General features: G+C 55.8%; 7 protein-coding genes across 7 annotated transcripts; 4 read left to right on the top strand and 3 right to left on the bottom strand.

Annotated features, from left to right (window-relative positions):
• Nucleotides 1-238: 238 nt before the first annotated feature.
• Nucleotides 239-1,327, bottom strand: B0H18DRAFT_1050100 (uncharacterized protein). The gene is made up of 4 exons (XM_048030920.1): nt 1,030-1,327; nt 701-976; nt 489-653; nt 239-432 (listed from the first exon to the last, which is right to left on the bottom strand). The coding sequence occupies exons 1-4, from the start codon at nt 1,210-1,212 to the stop codon at nt 349-351; spliced, it is 708 nt and encodes a 235-aa protein (XP_047885868.1). The 5' UTR covers nt 1,213-1,327; the 3' UTR covers nt 239-348.
• Nucleotides 1,328-1,515: 188 nt separating this feature from the next.
• B0H18DRAFT_1126467 (RNA polymerase I-associated factor PAF67-domain-containing protein) lies at nt 1,516-3,771 on the top strand (the record flags this gene model as incomplete). Its single annotated transcript, XM_048035155.1, has 10 exons — nt 1,516-1,627; nt 1,678-1,772; nt 1,822-1,972; nt 2,022-2,147; nt 2,198-2,462; nt 2,510-2,654; nt 2,702-2,869; nt 2,920-3,053; nt 3,102-3,498; nt 3,556-3,771. The coding sequence occupies 10 exons, from the start codon at nt 1,516-1,518 to the stop codon at nt 3,769-3,771; spliced, it is 1,809 nt and encodes a 602-aa protein (XP_047885869.1).
• On the bottom strand, nt 3,739-5,076 carry B0H18DRAFT_1149970 (uncharacterized protein; the record flags this gene model as incomplete). The annotated part of the gene is made up of 3 exons (XM_048035716.1): nt 3,739-4,747; nt 4,910-4,953; nt 5,031-5,076. 3 exons carry the CDS (start codon nt 5,074-5,076, stop codon nt 3,923-3,925), a joined length of 915 nt encoding a protein of 304 aa, XP_047885870.1. The 3' UTR covers nt 3,739-3,922.
• A 2,717-nt stretch (nt 5,077-7,793) lies between these two features.
• Nucleotides 7,794-8,208, bottom strand: B0H18DRAFT_1050112 (uncharacterized protein). The gene has a single exon (XM_048030921.1). The coding sequence runs from the start codon at nt 8,130-8,132 to the stop codon at nt 7,806-7,808; it is 327 nt and encodes a 108-aa protein (XP_047885871.1). The 5' UTR covers nt 8,133-8,208; the 3' UTR covers nt 7,794-7,805.
• A 1,933-nt stretch (nt 8,209-10,141) lies between these two features.
• B0H18DRAFT_1050117 (uncharacterized protein) lies at nt 10,142-11,351 on the top strand. The gene is made up of 2 exons (XM_048030922.1): nt 10,142-11,146; nt 11,215-11,351. The coding sequence occupies exon 1, from the start codon at nt 10,294-10,296 to the stop codon at nt 11,086-11,088; it is 795 nt and encodes a 264-aa protein (XP_047885872.1). The 5' UTR covers nt 10,142-10,293; the 3' UTR covers nt 11,089-11,146; nt 11,215-11,351.
• A 1,522-nt stretch (nt 11,352-12,873) lies between these two features.
• B0H18DRAFT_1126470 (uncharacterized protein) lies at nt 12,874-14,279 on the top strand (the record flags this gene model as incomplete). The annotated part of the gene is made up of 3 exons (XM_048035156.1): nt 12,874-13,571; nt 13,643-14,201; nt 14,253-14,279. The coding sequence occupies 3 exons, from the start codon at nt 12,874-12,876 to the stop codon at nt 14,277-14,279; spliced, it is 1,284 nt and encodes a 427-aa protein (XP_047885873.1).
• A 1,139-nt stretch (nt 14,280-15,418) lies between these two features.
• On the top strand, nt 15,419-16,406 carry B0H18DRAFT_888684 (uncharacterized protein; the record flags this gene model as incomplete). Its single annotated transcript, XM_048041237.1, has 4 exons — nt 15,419-15,674; nt 15,771-16,019; nt 16,174-16,223; nt 16,299-16,406. 4 exons carry the CDS (start codon nt 15,419-15,421, stop codon nt 16,404-16,406), a joined length of 663 nt encoding a protein of 220 aa, XP_047885874.1.
• Nucleotides 16,407-17,045: the final 639 nt, after the last annotated feature.

Here is a 17,045-nt window from a genome sequence, read left to right on the forward strand (position 1 = left end):
TAACATGGAGTATTGCCTGATGAGTAAGGTGTTCACGACCCCGAGACGGTCGTTGACGTTCAGGTCGCACGACAAGCCCGTCACTGTATCCTTGAACTTCACTGCCCGACGAAACATTAGTCGACCCGGGTACAGGTGACGGAATATATTGGCAACTGACCAATCGGGACGAGAGCCCTAGGTATGGCCTCCACGTTGATGAACATGGGTTCTGAACTACGCTTCAATGATTTGACGGTCTTAAGTGCAGCCGCGACAGCCCTGATGGTCTTGAGTCTCTCGGTGAGGGAGTTCATTCAAGCCACTCACTCAACATCGTACGGCCCTGTGTTATAGTCAATACCTCCCTCACACGGACGAACAAAGAAGTAATGACCGACCAAACAGATCTACGTCATCGTCTGGCAAAGTGCCGTTGGGTTTCTTATGGTCCTATTCAATCAACATATGAAGGTCGAAGGCACTCACAAAGGACGGACACTGCCTACCAGCATACATAGGTCAAGGTCACTGTCTGCGCTATCCGTGCCGTAGCAAGTACTCCCGAAAACCACTACTTCGAACCGTCTCCCAAATGTTGCTTGCATAATCGAATTGATTCTTCGTATCACATCCGCACGCGCCTTCAGGACTCTCGTAGGAACCCTAGGGATCTTCACACTCGTCAGTACTCCGTGTCTGACCAATGGAATACACTGACAGTAAAATCATCTCCACTTCTATCTGGTAGTGCTCGCGTAGAGTAAGAACGACGGCTGGCTTTAGTCAGATGCGTGCGCCGGGAAGAACTGCCAGCTAATATCGCCAGTGGGAGACTTCTGGTGGACCACGCGACGTGACAGGGTGTCCCGGATGAGTGTTGGTACAAGCCATGGGCTCTCGGGCATTGTTGCGTATGTACTGGGCGGTTCGAGCCGGCGAAGTCGCGTTCGTGAAGAACAGCTGATCGCCAATTCAGCAGGGATTTGCCCCGTTCCTGCGAGGATTCGTACGCTGGAACAGCCGACTCTGATTCAATTAGGCACATACCTCCAGCGACAATCCCCTCTCCTTCGTCGCAACCTCTGCAGAGGGCGTACAGGCTACAACAGTTACGCTGCTGTCCCCTCGATTAGTGAGCTTGCCCATGTTCTTCGCTTCCAGGCGCATGCCAGCCATCTGCGGGTGCCGCCGTTGAAGACGCGTCTTGGGAAGTGCACGAGCATGCCGCATGCACGATGAGCTCAATCAGGAGTCGAGTAGAGTGTATGTTCGAGAGAAGGATCCGACCTCGTAAAGGTGGGACGAGATGCACGGAACAACGCTGCGACACGGAGGCGATTAGCAAGTTTCGTTAGTAAGTAAGATCTCTCTATACGTTTGTTGCCACAGTATACGATCGTCACCCAGTTTTGTATGCGCCACTTATAGCCTCGCTTATTGAGGATACATTTTCATCACCGATCATTTTTGCCATACACCGTGCACGCTACGCCTCCAGCCTCCTTCCTCCACCGTCCCTCTCAGTCTCCGACGATGTCTCAACAACGCACTGCGCTCTGGGAAGCAGAGCTCGAGGAGGACCTGCAGGATGTTGACGTGAACCTTGCCATCGGAAACTATGGTCAGAACGGAATGTACGAAGACGGTGAGCATAGTGGTCGCATCGGAATGAGAGCGATACTCATTCTCCTGCAGCACAGCCTCGGATAGACGAGACTACGCTCGTGGCTGTTCAACAGCAGATGGCGCAACAAGCAGCCTTCTCTCAGGTGCCAGACGTCGTCAAGCGGGTGAGTGCATGCGCTGCGTCTTCGGTTCGCATGGTCCAACATTGCGCAGTTCATTGTGCATTTCCACAAAGCCGTGCTAGACAACAACCTCGCCGAAATCACGGTGGCCTACGAGAGCGGGTGGAATAGACTGACGGAGAAGTTCTACGCGAAGACGGAATGGCCAGAGGCGGAGGTGATCGCACCCTTAGTGAATGATGGTGAGCCTACTTGCGTTCAACGAGAACTGACTCCGCAACTTCTACGTAGACCAGATTTTCCTTATCCTCTACCGCGAACTCTACTACCGCCACGTCTACTCGCGGCTTCAGCCCGACATCGACGACCGCTTCCACTCGTACGAGAACAGCTGCGAGCTGTTCAATTACCTGCTGAGTGAGTGGCGAATGCTCATTGGTTCTCCGCCAGTCTGATCGGCCCTTCAGACTCGGACGGCCCCGTAGCTCTGGAGCTCCCTGAGCAGTGGCTCTGGGACATCATTGACGAGTTCATCTACCAGTACCAGTCGTTCTGCGTCTGGCGATCAAAGGTCAAGTCGAAGACAGACGAAGAGATCGTTCTGCTCTCCGAGGAGAGCCAGGTGTGGAGCTCATACAGCGTCCTGAATGTTTTGTACTCGCTCATACAAAAGTCGAAAATCCATGAGCACATCATTGCGCTACAGGAGGGCAAATCTGCGGAGGAGATCGCGTACGTCATTTGACTACAACGGCAGGAAGTCACTCATGTTTGTGCAGAGAGATTGTTGGCGAATATGGTGTCCGTCCATTGTACCGTATGCTTGGCTACTTCAGCATCATCGGTCTTCTGCGGGTGCACACGCTCCTCGGCGACTTCACTCTTGCTCTTAAGATAATGGAAAACGTCGAACTGAGCCAAAAAGTACGTGTCTCATCACTCCCGGAGGTCGTATGTTGACCCTTTCGCAGTCTCCGTTCATGCGTGTCACAGCCTGCCATGTCACCACCTTCTACTACGTCGGCTTCTGCTACATCATGCTCCGGCGGTATCCCGACGCTATCCGGACCTTCGTTAACATTTTGAACTTCATCTTACGGATGCGGCAGTACCACACGCGCAGTTACCAGTATGACCAAGTATGCCATCCGCTCGTCTTTCTCAACGTGCACCTTACGTTGTGCTGCAGATCAACAAAACCGCCGACCGAATGTACGCGCTTCTGGCGATATGCAGCGCCCTCTCCCCGATGCGCGTCGATGACAACATCTCCAACATCGTCAAGGAGCGATATGGAGATCAGTTCACCAAGATGTCGCGAGGGTGAGTCGTCACCTATCCTCTCTATCCGTGACCTCACGAATTCACCAGCGAGGAGGGCCTCCCCGCCGTCGAGGAGCTCTTCCTGTACGCCTGCCCCAAGTTTATCGCGGCCAACCCGCCACCCTACGAGGAGGGTGACCAGCTCGCGTTGTACATGGAGGACCCGCCGGTCGAGCCCGCACAACGGCACCTCGCCCTGTTTCTCTCCGAGGTGCGCGCACAGGCGCCGGTGCCGACATTGCGCAGCTTCCTGAAACTGTACGCGTCGCTCGACGCGGCGAAGCTCGCGAACTTCCTCGATGCGGACGAGGAGGAGATGGTTCAGCAGCTGATGGTCATGAAGCAAGCGAGCAGGAGCGTGAGTAGGGTTGACACAGAGAACGAGAAGGGCCTGTTGGACGGTCAAACGGCGTCGACAAGTGATCTAGACTTCGTGATTGACGAGGTTGGTTTCCCCCCTTCACACGCGGATGCCTTTGAAGTACTCACATGGTCCTCGTAGAACATGGTGCACATGGCCGAGTCGACGCTCGGCAGAAAATACGCAGGATGGTTCATCCGGAACACGGAGCACGCACAGCGTGTCTTCGATGCCCTCCGGAACAGCCCCCTTCCACCAAAAGCGAAGGCACCTGCGGGTATCGCGCCAGAGTTGCCGGCAGCTGCGCCTCGTACGGCCGGGCGTAGTGTCGCCTGGGGTGGTGTCAAGACAGCTTGAGTGCACTGGGAATGTAGAGTGTAAATACTGATCCATGTATTTCTTGCCCGCTGATGCTGTAGCCTTGTCCCGTCAACATTGTTTTGCATAATGCTTGCCACAGACATATCACATCATATAGAAAGCAAGACAAGTATGGATGACACGGTCCTCAATCATCTCCCATGAGCGGCTTCGTCAAAAGCCTGAGAATCCACTCCTCCAATCTCCCCTCGTTTGCCTTCAGCTCATCGAATTTATCGTCGAGTTTCTCCGCCGTGCAGTGCACCACGTCCTGGATCGACCCATCGTTGCGCAAGGCGTCCAAGAATGCCTCCGCCGCGGGGTCGTCCCCGATCTGGCTGACGCAAAACATGACCGACGTGGGGTAGAACTTGTTACTGTCGAGCGTCGCCCGACACTCGACAATCGCGTCCTTGAACGTCGACTGCGGCTCGCTCGTCGGCTCGCCGTCCGTGATGACGCACACGAGGTACGGCCGCTTGAACGGGTTCGTGGTATCCGCGAGCCTGTCGTACACGAACGGCTTCAGGATGTCGTTCTTGAGCGTCGTCCCAATCCTTGTCCCGCCACTCGGCGAGACCGATGAGATCGTCTGATCAATCTCCTCCGTCGTCATGTTCGATTTCGTGATGCGCGAGTTGATGAAACGCAGCTCGACGCCGAAGTCGTCGGGCACGATCTTCGTCGCGACGCGGGCGATCCGCGAGACGAGCTCGCGCTGCTTGATGTACCGATTGTCGGCAGCCATGGAACCGCTGTCGTCGCAGTAGATGATCGGGTGGTACAGCGAGAGGGTGATGAGGTTCTTCAGGTTCTCCGGCTTCCCGAGCGGGTCGGACTTGTTCTCCCGTAACGCCGCTGCGCGGCCAGCGAGCTTCTGGATGAAAGGATCGTCGCGCGGGAAGAACTTGCTGAGACCGGACTCGGTGACATAGTCGGTGAGTACGTTCTGGAAGTCCTTGACGGTGCGAGGCTGCGAGAAGCAGCAGTCAGTATCTCGTGGGCACATGGAAGTAGCACTGGTGGGCATCACCTCTGCGGTAGGGGCGTCGGGACCGGCGGGGGATCAGGGCCCTTCTGTGGCTGCTCATGACATCAAGACGAGGCCAAACTACCCATGCATCGGTGCACATACCTGATTGGTGGACTGGTCGAACTTATCATTGAACTCTTTCGCAACTTTGGGCGATAGGATGTCCTGAAAACCGATCAGCTGAGAATTTCAAGCTATGTGACCACGCGCATGAGCCCCGTACCTTCGCTACTTCCTGAAGAGATGAAACAGATCAGCGATTCGTGCATGTTCCGAAGCGTTATGCACAGTACCTTCACTCCAGTCGCGTCCCCATCAGCAAATGTGCACGTTGCTTATTCTGGGCTTAAACACCTTAATAAGTCGATCAAGGGCATTCAGTGAATAAGTGATCGTGCTTAATTAACGAGGTACCATTTCTTATTAAGGGGCGTGCTACTTGAACTGTCTTAATCAAGCTCGACTAAGTCGTGTGCTAAGCTGACATTAAGACTTGTAATCGTGGATCAAGTGGCCTTCAAGAACATCGATCTATCCATTCAAAACGTTCCATGGGACACAAATATATTCCGGAAATATGCCAATTCATTCTACAGTGTACAGGTCTGTTGTATGGAATTACAATATACTACTGTATTCACTGGCGTACACGAGCTGGGCATGGGCACCAATGACCATACAGAGAGCCGATCCGCGGGCAAGTAGGTAGGTCCATGGGCAATTGCGTGGACAGTTGCGTGCGTGGGCGGCTGGCTGGCCGAACAGGTGCACGGGAGCGCGGGCGAGAGGCGGTGCATGCTAAAAGGGTTGTGGGTGAGAGTGAGTACAGGTATGTGGACAGGCAAACGGGTGGGTAGGCAGGCAGAAAAGCGGGCAGGCGGGTAAGAGGGCGATGACGAGAGCGTGAGGGAGAGCGGGCGAGAAGGCGACGGCAATGGGCCATTGAGTGCGTGGGCGAGCGAGCAGGCAGGCGAGCGAGCTAAGCCAACGAGAAAGCAAGGGTGAGTTGCGGCGCGGGCGACATAGCAAGGAGGGCGAGGGCGGGTAGAGGGCAAACGAGTGAGTGAGCTAGCGATTGAGCGAAGGTGGGCAGGCAAGAGCAGGCAGGCGGGTGCAAGCTAGTGAGAGAGCGAGGTGACGAGAAGGCGAGGGCAGAGAGCTATCGAGAAGGCGAGCGCGGTGAGCTAGTGAGAAGGCGAGCGCGCGGATAGGCAAGAATGTACAGATCGATGGACAAGAGGGCGAGCGAGCGGGCAGGCAAGCACAGGCTCCTCCGAGTCAGGCGTTGTGCGCGCGCGCAGCATTATCTGGTGCTCGGTGTTCTCTAGCGACAGGTTCGGCAGGAGACTTGAAGCTTGAAGGGCTGTACTCACCTTTGTATCTCGAGCCGTGCAATGACTCGAGGCTGCGGCGCCGCTGCGCGCCATGCCGCTCCATATCTGTGCATTTAATGAGGAACCGTGACTTGGGATGCATATGCCATGCACCAGAACGTTGGACGTTGTGATTGGACTTGCGCGTTGGACGTTGGACGGGTCAAATGTTGGGTTGGAGGACGTTGACGTTGACGTTGAGCGCTTGAGCATTGCGGGCGACGTGTCATCGGAGTCTGATTGGATTTCCGTTTAGGGCAAGCCGCTGTGGCACTTAGCACGGAAACGACTGCGCCATTTTTCAACCTTCATCATCAAGCGTACGTCGTCCAGCTTCGTCCATGAACTGCTCGGAAACATAACTACGAGGCCGCTAAGTATTAGCCCTCGCTCCTGCCCACTGTCCCAGACTCTTGACTTGCCTTGCCGCGCTTTCACCCGTTACGCCGTTCACCTGGGTCTCCACTCGCCACTTCCCACCTCTTCTCACTTCTCGCGGCTCTGGCGACCCGCAATCTGGCCGTGCCGACTCGCACGATTGGGAATACAGGAGAGCATTGAGAAGTAAGGGTGTAGCGAGTACAGAAAGCGAGCAGAAGGCTCGAGATCTGCAGGTATGTCCTCTTGAATTGAAATGCTCATCTTGTCTCCGAGTCTTCTTCCAGACCCCACATTCCAGTACCTGAGCTGCCAGCGACGTAACGAGAAGAACGCTGTGCACGCTGCCAGCAGTGGACATGGGGCATTCGTTCTACGGTTCAGACATTGCATGCGATTCAGACGTGTAGCTGCACGTCCGAACACTCATCTACGGCCGCATGTCACGCAGCGGACACGCTGAGCTGATTTCCAGGTGAGGATGTTGCCGACGAGCGTCCCCGGCGTGTCTAACATCGTCACAACTTGCGAATGACGAGACCGCGGTGCGGTCTACGGGGTATAAGGCAGCACAGTGATCCGAGTCATCGTGCTTGTCGTGCGCTCTTCGAACAACCATAACGGGGCATCGCGCCTAGGTCGCGGTACGTCTTATGTGCCTGCGACTGCTACCTTGCGTGACGAAATTCACAGAGCGCGCCACGAACTGAATTAGATCAGTACCTCAGGTCTCGCCCACTTGGTCGCTTGCTCGCCGTTCGCTCACACACTCGCCCGCCCATCCGCTTGCTCATTCACGCACGATCGCCCGTGTACTTGCCCCACACGTTCGCGAATCGCACGTTCGGTGGCTCGCCCGTCAACTCGCTCGCTCTCCTCGGGTGACGATGACTCTACAGCAATCAGTATTAGCACAGAATGTGCTCACAAGGTGGGCTTTTCGTATTATACGACGAGACAATGGTAGCATATTAGTAGAGGGACTGGCCAGATGTAATGTACCCTCCTCGACGAATCTATATACTATTCGGTGGTCCGTGTCTCAGCTGCCTCGATAATCATTATGCAGACTTCGAGGATTGCATTCGCCAGAATGTACTTACATACTTGATTGTACGATGTTCCTTACTCATGCTTAATATCTGCTTACTTCTATCCTTACTATTTCGCGCTCGTTTGATCAAGTACGCAAGGAGAGTAAGTGATTTTAAAGCAAGAATCTAAGACGTGAAGGCTCGTAAGGTTCGTCAAGACGTGCTAAGTAACGTGCACATTTGCTGATGCCGTTTTCCCGATAGCTTGAATATCTTCCCGATGACACCCGTCACAGCGTCCTTGATCATCCCAAGGTTGATGTACGACACCACGAACAGCACGGTCGAAACGATGTAGTCGATGAAGCTGTTCCTGTTCGCCTTCCTCTGGTCCGCCGACAACAGCTCCTGCTCCATACCGACCTCCTTAGCTATCGTGCGCGCTGTTTGGCGCTTACTGTTCGCCAAGTCTAGCGACGCGTTGCGGTCAACAAGCAGATGGACGAGATCCTTGTCACGGAGTTGCTTCAAGGCGACCATGATCGCCGTGCTGTTGTCGTCCTGCGGGAACTGCGCGTCAACGTTCGCGCTCACGTCCAGGAGTGCCTCGACGATCTGGACTCTATCCTTGGACGGTGAGCGGGAACATGCGAAGAAGAGCGCGGTGCGTCCGTTTGGGTCGACGAAGTTGACGTCCACTTTGGGAGACGTGTTCTTCAGGAGTAGCTGGACGACGGCAAGGCGACCGCCCCAGCATGCTGCGGCGAGCGGAGTGACCTTCTTCGTTCCCCCGGGAGAGTTGATCAAGGTGGAGGCGGAGGGACCAGCATCCTTGAGGTACTTCTCAAGCAGAGTGCTGGTGAGATCTCCGCTGAAAGCGTCATCGTGAAGGTTCGGCATGATGGTGAAGAGTTAGGCAGGGAGGGATGGCAATGATGAGACAGCGACCGTCCATATACCTCTGTGGCCTTGCTGAGACTGCCACACGGCGGTGTTTGCGCAAATAAGGCAATCCCGCGGGCCTGCACCCGAGTTCGGCGTCGGGGTCGCACGAAGACAGGCCCGTTGCTCAAGTGGACGACGTTTACTGCCCAGAACAAGACCGCCGGGTGATGTGATCGGCGTTTCCCTGAGTGCCCTGAAGGGCCCACCCTTGAGCATCGCATTCCGCCGTTTGAGTCGTCCGACCACAAATATTGAGCAGAAGAGGCTTGCTGACTGCATTTGACCAACAACGGAAGCGAGGGCCGCGGCACGTCCTAAAGGTTTCCCGAGGCCGTCAGTCCCCGAGAGGGCAATAACTGACAATAGCTAGCATCAGTCTCACCCTTCTCTTCGACATTTCGCCGTTCAACGGGCGACCTGGCCAAACGCCAGCTTGGCTGCGGAACGTAATGTGACCGGTCGCTTTGATTTCGAATGATAATCAACGATGTAGCCTGAATGGAAGCTCGCTAACGCGACACAATCTGCGGAGGCAGGATCCGGCTGGGCCATCATTCAGTCGAAAGTACTCACCAAGCAGTGCCACGGAAGTTATAGGGAAATTATAGGTTGAGCCTCTCGCGCCGAGTCCATATTTCCGCACATACTTCCTGTTGTACACCGGATACATGGCGATAGTTTCGCAGTGTACAGTCTGTTGCGAAACGGAGCTTGAAACGATGGGGCGAGTGCTTGCGTGAGCGCTGTGGAGGTGAGGTACGAGCTGCATGGTAAAGTCGCATGTGTCGCACGTTGCGGACCCGGGCCTGTCTGCTGACCTTGATTCTCTGTCATTTTTGTCTTGAACATCTTCCCTGCCGACCTCGACGGACGCCGTTCATTAAGTGGTGAGAAAACCCGCTTCTCCAGATCTCGATCACTTTTCACCGGAGAGGCATGCTATCCAATCCAGGGCGCTTCTGAGGATCTCTGCAGAGCGGAGGACAAAAGATTGATGGCAGGCACCGACGACAGGCTGTTAAGCGGCGGTTCCCGACTGGTGTACTGGTAGCGCCTAGTAGCGTGCGTTGTTGTGGACGTCGTTGGTAATCCCTTCGGACGAAACTGGTTATGAAGACATTGACAGCCTCTTGTGAATGAGCTTTCAAGTTGTCAACCGACTATGCAGAACTTACATTGGCCCGACCCAAGGAACCTGGAGGTCTTCTACTCGAATGCGGGCATATAGTGCAGTGGACGCACTTGACGTGACACCTCATGGGCCATTGCTGCAGCGCTTTACGGAAAAGTCGCTCTTGGCGTCTTAAAATGGACAGAGGGTTGTCAGCAAGGGGCCTCGGTAGGAGTTCCGCCGTAGAACATACGTGGGCAAGGGATCCAGTGTTGACTCGATTTCCCAGAGTTCGATTGTCCTTGCAGTCGACCGGACCCCGCGGAGGCGCGATATGAACATGCCCGCCGACTGTCACAAAGTCATGGAAGACCAGCACGCGGTCATGCCACTGCACACGCATCCGTACCAGGCTGCATACGATGATGTGAATACGTACAGGCGTACTTGGTCATTTCGGGGAGGACGCACCGTCGAGGCCTGCAAGGCGATTCACCAAAGTTAATCGGAGTAGCCGCTAGGCTGACGGAGGCAGCTGTATAAAAGACCATCCGCGCGGCAGGCTCACCATACAGCAATTCGCTCGCTCTTCGCACCGCACCCCAGATCATCTTCTCTGCACTCTATCAGCACTCACCAGTCGTCATGTCCCAAGTGAAGGATATCGCTCGCGGCCTCTCCGCCAACGGCGCAGGGCCGACCCCCGCTAACAACGGAAACTACCTCCTCTACACCGACAGCGGCAAGCTCGTCGTCAAGCTCTGGACCGGGGAGGCGTTCGGCGACGAGCAGCTCGTGTCCAGCTCCGTTCGCGCCGGCTCCACCGCCGCCTACGTCGCCACCACCACTAAGTCCTACGTTGTCGGCATCACCTCCGGCTCGAAGCTCGTCGTCTTTTCGTACGACGAGGAAGAGGAGGAGTGGGCCGAAGACAAGACGCTCCCCGCGCTCGCCGTGCACCCCTCCGGCAAGCTCGCCGCCACCCTCTGGCAGGACACCGTCCGCGTCGTCTTCCAAGGCGCCGGGGGCGAGCTCACCTACCTCTCGAAGCCCGCCGCGGGCGGGGCGTGGGCGACCACCCAGCTCGCCAAGGCGGCGCAGCCCCTCGCCGGCACCGCGCTCAGTTTCTCTCACCCCGGCGGCGACGTCTTCTACGTTTCCGCCGCCGACCAGTACATCCACGGCCTCTACGAGGCGGAGAAGTGGGCGGACAGCGTCGCGGCGCCCACGCCGGTCGGCGTGCTCAAGCAGATGTTCGTCTCGACCGGCGGCACGAAGGAGACGGTCGAGGCGTTCGGGTTGACGGAGGAGAGCGCGGTGCTCCAGGTCCCCGCTGTCGGAGAGAAGGTCGTCCTTGGCGACGTCAAGGCGGACGGCACCTTTGTGTCCAAGGTGAAGGCGGAGTGTGTCAACCAGAACCAGAACTGCGTGATCGCGTGATGATACTGCGCGCACGTTGTGGATGTGTTGCGATCTGGATTCAAGTTCTGGAGACAATGTATGTCATGCACCACTTTTCTTCCGAACTCAGAGAACAACTCACTGACCCGATGTGTTTGCTAACAGTGTACAATCACTTCACGGCAGCACGGGCTTCGTTACGCCGGATTTCTTCATGTTGTCTAGCTATCTCGTTGTCTGAAACACCTCAATGATATCTCGTCTGTGCTCCTACTTAGAAATGTGCATGCAGTGGTCAGCATAGACTCGTTGAAACCTGGAATCGACTTACGGGTATTCAACACGTAGCTGCCATCCCGCTAAATGCTTCGCCAATCCAACGCTTGGCAACCAGTTTACCGTTGTCGGTGAAGAGCAGGTTAAAGCCTAAGCAGCCACCATAGTCAGCGCGAGTCGCTGCGCCGTTAGCGGCGAGACCGCGAGCAATGTCCTTCGTTTTGGACATGTCGGGAATATTTGGCTGAGTTGCCTCCTTCGTAGTAATGGCTGTCGCATTCTCGCTGTGGCAGCAGCCTTTACGAATCAGTGCAACTTGAATGTGCCTCCGACGGAGACAGTAAGTACTGGTATCCAGCGGTATGTCACCATGACATTCGTGACTAGGACAGCCAGCGTGTTGACTATCGCGTATACGAACCCGACCAGTACTTGACGCGCCGAAGATACTTAAATTCCGTTCAAGCTTCCTTGGGCCACGCTGGTCATGTTGATGGCGCAGCTTACTGGCAAATCCTCTACGCTAGCCCCAGGTAACACCTCAACTTCAACGTACACGCTGTAAGATGTTGCGCAGATGACAACTGGTCTGGTCTGACACTCACCGTTGCATTCAAAGACCGTTAGCTATGCCTTCGCCAATACCTGCAGGCATCTCCTGTCCCGCGCGAATGCATCCAAGATTTCGATAGTTCCAGCACTTCCTCTGATTCGGAGTCATCGATGTGCATATGCGCGGCCTGGTGTTGGATGTATGGGATTGATTGACAGCCTTTGTACAGCCTGAACCTTGCCACGGCGGAGTATGTCGAACTTGAATGCGCCCTCATCACTGACACGCCGTGTATTACATAAGTTCTTGTGGGAAAGCGCTGCTTCTCCAGATCTCGATCACTTTCCGCCGGAAAAGCGAAACCGGGAACTTCCGAGAAAGATACCGATCTGTTGTGCCTGGTTGATCAAGCCGTTCTATCCCAATCCGTACTATGTACCAGGACGCCTCGAACATCCGCGGCTCAAAACGCAAAAACGTCTGAGAAGGCGAGCGGGAATGCTTGAATCCATGTGCTGGCAGCTGGTGCAGAGGCACGCTGTGCATTTGACGTAAGTGTATCCTTCCATTCTCGATGAACACAATGACACGATACCGGGCCCAGCAGGAGAGCTCAGCTGATTTCAATACGCCGGATGGCAGCTTGAATGGAATAGTAGGCCATGCCTGAACTGCGCGGTGCTCATAAGACAGCCCTACATAGGCCACTCCGTCAAAGAAGACTAGTGCGAACTACATACTTACTAGCTCCTACACGGAAACCCGCGGTACTTTGTACGGAACCATTGCTGCCGTTATATTTCCCCAAGGAGGACTCGGAGCCGCGGGAGTCTGATCTCTTGTTCCACTACCTAAGGGCCGTTCACTGACTGCGAGTTCGGGACTCCCACGGCGTGCAGTAACTCTCCTCGCCGCTGGCAGTCTCAATAACTTACTCTGAACGTCTCTCTTCAGCTGCTACGTGTCCGTTGCATCGACACGCCTTTCAGTCAACCATGGTCAGGAAATTCTACGTCCCCGACGACTTGCAGCACCCCTCCTGGACAGGCGAGCAGCCGGATAGAGTCAAACCCACCGGCCTCACATTCGCAACCCTACCTACCGAATGGGTCGTGCAGATGGCATTCAAGAGGGGCACCGATACATTCCTCGGCAACGGTTTCTTCGTGAACATTCCTGGCGTACCCGACTACCACGTCATCCTCACCGCCGGTCACAATCTCATCGGACCTGACAAGGAGGAGTCGCGGGACATCACCGTCCGTGCGCTCAACGCTGCCGACGACTACGTCGTCCCCGCGGACAAGTACTATATCTGCAAGTCGTTCAAGGCCAAACCCGTAGAGAACGATCCGAATGACTGGGGTTTGGTCCTCTACCCGCGTGGTCTGCCCAATCTCTTCCCCGCGCGCTACCGCGACCCAAGCACGACGCAGGCGCAGAAGGACATGATGGAGGCTAGCTTTGGCTTCCGCTTCAGCCTGCGCCTTGGCCACGCGGACTCGCTGCAAGGCCAGGCGAGCATCAGCGGCTATCGCGACGTGTCCCCGCGCGGCGAGCCGAGGGTCTCCACCGGCACCATCATCGCGGCGTACCCAACGCAGGTCGAGTACAAAGCCACGACGGAGAGAGGCATAAGCGGGAGCGTCGTATGGATCGCGTACCGCACCTTCCCCACCGCGATCGCTATACAGTGCGTGCATCGATCCTTCGTCGCGCTTTCTGGAGCTCGTGCTCACGTTGCCTCGTCACTCACACACACAGTAACTACGGCCCGAAATACAAGGGTGCGGGCAGCCGTGGCTCGCGCATCACCGCCGACCTCATGCGCGAAGTGTACGGCTTCACGAAGGGGGCCTCCCTCGGAATGCAGCTCCGCGCGCACGGGACGCCGCGGCAGGTCCGCGAGCTCCCCCCGGGCGGGCTCTTCTTGAGCTTCCCCTCCACCCTCCCCTTCGCGCGCGTGCACCTCCGCTCCGGGACGCCAGTCGACCTCCTGCCCGCGCAGTCCGGCGGCGTCCCGATGCACGTCATGGCCGTCAGCACGCCCTCTGGTACGCGGTACGCGGCGTTCAACATCGGAAAGCGCGAGATACTGCTCAGGGAGAAGATCCGGGACGACTGTTTGTTCGAGCTCGTCAGCGGAAAGCAGTCGAAGCAGGGCGAGGAGACGATCCAGATCAAGATCCCGAAAGACTACGCTGACGTGGAGGGCAAGGAGAAGTTCCAGCTGCGCGTGCAGGGCACGGCCATCAGGCAGTTCGATGGCGACGATGCGGAGAGCTCGGAGGTGTCGTTCGTGGACGCGCCGACGTCGGATGCGGTGAGTCGTCATTTGTGTTCGTGCAGGAGTGAGCGCTCAATCGCGTTTCAGTGGACGGCCTTCGCGCTTCAGCGGTGAAGTCGGCTGAATCTGAACTTGATGCCCTAGATGCGTGTGTGTCGGTTCTTGGGTTCGTAGATGTTACACCGCTTCATTGAATGAGGAGCATCGCTCTCGAGATAACATGATACCCAGTGCTCGCTCCGTGTGCCATACGCAACATGCTGGGTATATTTGCTGCCCTTGTTCTCGATCAATGCACCGCCGACTCGGAACGGGAAGTCACTATCAAACGACAACATGTTTTACACTGGACGCAAATACGGGTGATACAGTGCCAGCCACTCCTCATACCCGCCGTGATCAGTCTCGTCAAGGGCTTCAAGACTCGCTATCCCTCCACTCTTGCCTCATACTAGTACTAACTTACTAGGATATACACCGCATTGTCGTTCCTTCACACTCGCGAACTTTATTTTTATTTTTGAATGCACCCGTTTAACGATACTAACCTCCATATGCGTCGAGAGCGACCTAATCAATTGGACCATGTAGGCTGGTCGGACCAGCTGCACGGTTATATACGAGATTTGCCACAGTCCACTGAGTCTGCACGACGCAGCCGCAGCGGCGGTCTGGCGCCTAAGCACTACACTCCCTCGGTGCTTTCCACTCATCTTGCGCTCACCTCGCTGTAATGAACGCGATCCAAAGAACCTCTCAAGAGCTATCCGTTGTCGCAAAATTGCAGACACTGGAACAGACCGGGTTGTGCGGTAGCTGCCACTGTGGCGCGCTCACCTACACCGCTACGTCTAGCCCAACATTCACCGGCTATTGTCACTGTACGAAGTGCCAACGGTTAACAGGTGTGTGTCCCAATCATCTTCTATGATAATCCGCCTCTAACCACGTGCTTTCATGTCATAGGCGGACCATTCGTACCGACCATCCATTTCCCGCTAGAATCCGTCGCTTTCTCCGCTGCTCCGGACTCTGCATTGCACACGTATACGCCAGCATCGCACCCACACGAGACTCGCTACAGATGCAACCTCTGCGGCGTCGGGGTCGGATCCGTGAACAAGAAAGAGGGACATACTGCTGTGTGGGGCGGAACCTTGACGCGGATACCAGTCGCGGGTGAAGAGAGCGCGGGGAGGATAGCGATGTGGGAGAAGATAAGTCCAGTCTTGCACTACCACTACGGAGAACGGATGCTGGACATCAGGGACGGACTGAGGAAGTACCGCGACAGGGTCCCAGAGGACGTCGGTGCACCCGGCTCGTGGAGCGTGCAGGGAGGAGACGCGGGTGAGACCAGCGACCCCGCGAGCAAAGAAGTGTTGGACGAAGCAGCTGGGCAACAGCTGAGTGGTGGTTGCTTCTGCGGGCAGGCCTCTTATACATTCTCTGCGACCGATGTCCTCAGGACGGCGTACTGTCACTGTACACAATGCCAAAAGCTTACTGGTGAGTGCCGATCGAGTACACCGTATCGGTTCCTGCCGTGGAGGCCGTGTACCATCTCTGCGCCTCTCTGAGATATCGCTAACGAGTTCTTGACAGGCTGCCCATTCATCCATACCATCCATCTCCGTTCTTCTGCCGTCTCATTCGCACTGCCGTCATCCGCCGCGACCGCTCCTACTTTGTCTTCGACCATCTGCGCTTCGGAAATCGAACTCAACTCGCTGCCGCACGTACTGCGCGCATACAACACACCATTGAAACCGCACAAGACACGCCTACGCTGCACGACGTGCGGGACGTGTGTGGCATCAATGAACAGCCTGACGGGGACGACGTCCGTTTGGGGTGCGTAAAACAGTTCCTGTGTGGCTTTTGCGCCCGCGCCGCTGTTCTGCACGCCTTCGCTCAAGCGCGAGTGTCGTGCTGAGTCCTCGCATGCCCGCCGCACATTTGTAACAGGTACTCACGAGCGAGCTGACTGATCAATGTCTTTGACTAGGTGTCCACCTCGCACGTTCGCCCAGCGGACGGATTTGCGAATGGGATAAGGTGCGTCTGACCCGTCGCTACGTACAGAGCATTGCACGATTGCATTGAAACACTGAGGCGTACCATTACTCCTAGGTCAAGCCGACTGCCCATATATTCTATGGTACACAGTTGGTCGATATCAAGGATGTATTGGGCAAATGGTCAGGATATGAGAACAACAGTGACAGACTGGATGTGTAGACTTCTGTCTGTAGGTCCGTGATGGCGAAGCACACGATTATGTTCTGATTGAAAATGCAAGAAACATCGATTCAGTGGGTGAATGCTCGTATTTGAATCTTACCTGACGAAAGTAGTAGTCGCTTACTGCTCATACAATGCCGAGGTCGTTATGGTCCAGGCGACCCCAGATTGATACGGAGATCCTGCCAGAATTGCACGTCATCCGAGCCTCCCGTTGAAATCGTACGGCACATACCTGTATGTGTTGACAGAGTGGGCAACAAGTGCACGGATTGTTGAAACTCGGTCCACGGACAGCATGCGTGCGCGAACGTACATAATATTGCCGCGTGAAAACATTGCAGGAAGGCTCGCGAAGAGCATGGTGAGGAAAAAATAGGGTAAAACCCGACAGCGCAAGAGTAGTCTGAATCGAGTTTCGCAGGAGCAGAGCTCCGCGAGCCGCGAAGTGAACTAACGGACACCATCCGCATGCACGCACCATTTGACCACGACAGTCTTCCTGAAATGCAGTGATATGCAGTGAATGCTTTTCGAGGACAATTAAAGAACTCGCCACATCCTCCTGCCGCTGATTGCATCCTCGAGCAAGTGTCGAACAATGCGAAGACGATAGCGATCGGCGCGTGAAAGCGT

Source organism: Fomitopsis serialis (assembly GCF_022376445.1).
Source record: "Fomitopsis serialis strain Sig1Antser10 chromosome Unknown B0H18scaffold_199, whole genome shotgun sequence".
Classification (NCBI taxonomy): Eukaryota; Fungi; Basidiomycota; class Agaricomycetes; order Polyporales; family Fomitopsidaceae; genus Fomitopsis; species Fomitopsis serialis.

What these genes read in the sequence shown, in the direction of transcription:
- B0H18DRAFT_1050117 (XM_048030922.1), top strand. Translation starts at nt 10,294, where the DNA reads ATGTCCCAAGTGAAGGATATCGCTCGCGGCCTCTCCGCCAACGGCGCA.
- B0H18DRAFT_1050112 (XM_048030921.1), bottom strand. Translation starts at nt 8,132, where the DNA reads ATGGTCGCCTTGAAGCAACTCCGTGACAAGGATCTCGTCCATCTGCTT.
- B0H18DRAFT_1050100 (XM_048030920.1), bottom strand. Translation starts at nt 1,212, where the DNA reads ATGCGGCATGCTCGTGCACTTCCCAAGACGCGTCTTCAACGGCGGCAC. An exon ending in AGAGGGGATTGTCGCTGGAG is followed by an intron (nt 977 to 1,029) that starts GTATGTGCCTAA and finishes GAATCCTCGCAG; the next exon opens with GAACGGGGCAAATCCCTGCT. An exon ending in ACCTTGACCTATGTATGCTG is followed by an intron (nt 433 to 488) that starts GTAGGCAGTGTC and finishes TTGATTGAATAG; the next exon opens with GACCATAAGAAACCCAACGG.